Here is a 751-nt window from a genome sequence, read left to right as displayed (position 1 = left end):
GTGCTTTAGCAAGGCCTCAGATCTTAGAAGTCATAAAAATATTCATACTGGGGAGAAACCCTACAAATGTGAAGAATGTGTCAAGAGCTTTACTCGAATGTCAAATCTTAGAATACATCAGGCAATGCATGCTGGAGAGACACCCTACAAATGTAAAGAGTGTGACAAGTGCTTTACCCAGGCCTCAAATCTTAGGCGTCATGAAAGGACTCATACTGGAGAGAAACCCTACAGATGTGAAGAATGTGACAAGTGCTTTACTCAAATGTCAAGTCTTAGAAGTCATAAAAATAGTCATAGTGGGCAGAGACCCTACAAATGTGAAGAATGTGATAAGTGCTTTACCAATGCCTCAAAACTTAGTTGTCATAAAAATATTCATACTGGGAAGAAACTCTACAAATGTGAAGAATGTGACAAGTCCTTCAGCCACGCCTCAAATCTTAGACGTCATCAAAATATTCATACTGGAGAGAAACCCTACAGATGTGAAGAATGTGGCAGGACCTTTCCTAGGCATTCAACACTTAAGACTCATTACACAATTCATACTGGAAAGAAACCCTACAGTTGTGAAGAATGTGGCAGGTCCTTTCTTAGGCCTTCAACCCTTAAGATTCATTCCATAATTCATACTGGACAGAAACCCTACAGATGTAAAGAATGTGGCAGGTCCTTTACTATGCGCTCATCACTTAAGACTCATTACAAAATTCATACTGGAGAAAAACCCTATAGCTGTGAAGCATAA

The 751-nt window shown here is 39.4% G+C and overlaps 1 protein-coding gene across 1 annotated transcript; it reads left to right on the top strand.

Moving 5' to 3' along the window:
• Positions 1-265: 265 nt before the first annotated feature.
• LOC103740064 (zinc finger protein 716-like) lies at positions 266-751 on the top strand. The gene has a single exon (XM_017800003.2). The coding sequence runs from the start codon at positions 266-268 to the stop codon at positions 749-751; it is 486 nt and encodes a 161-aa protein (XP_017655492.2).

The sequence above is a fragment of the Nannospalax galili genome, unplaced genomic scaffold (genome assembly GCF_000622305.1).
Source record: "Nannospalax galili isolate Female #2095 unplaced genomic scaffold, S.galili_v1.0 scaffold5401, whole genome shotgun sequence".
In the NCBI taxonomy this organism is placed as follows: Eukaryota; Metazoa; Chordata; class Mammalia; order Rodentia; family Spalacidae; genus Nannospalax; species Nannospalax galili.
Note: the sequence above shows the minus strand (reverse complement) of the source record. Positions and strands in the feature narration are given on the sequence as shown.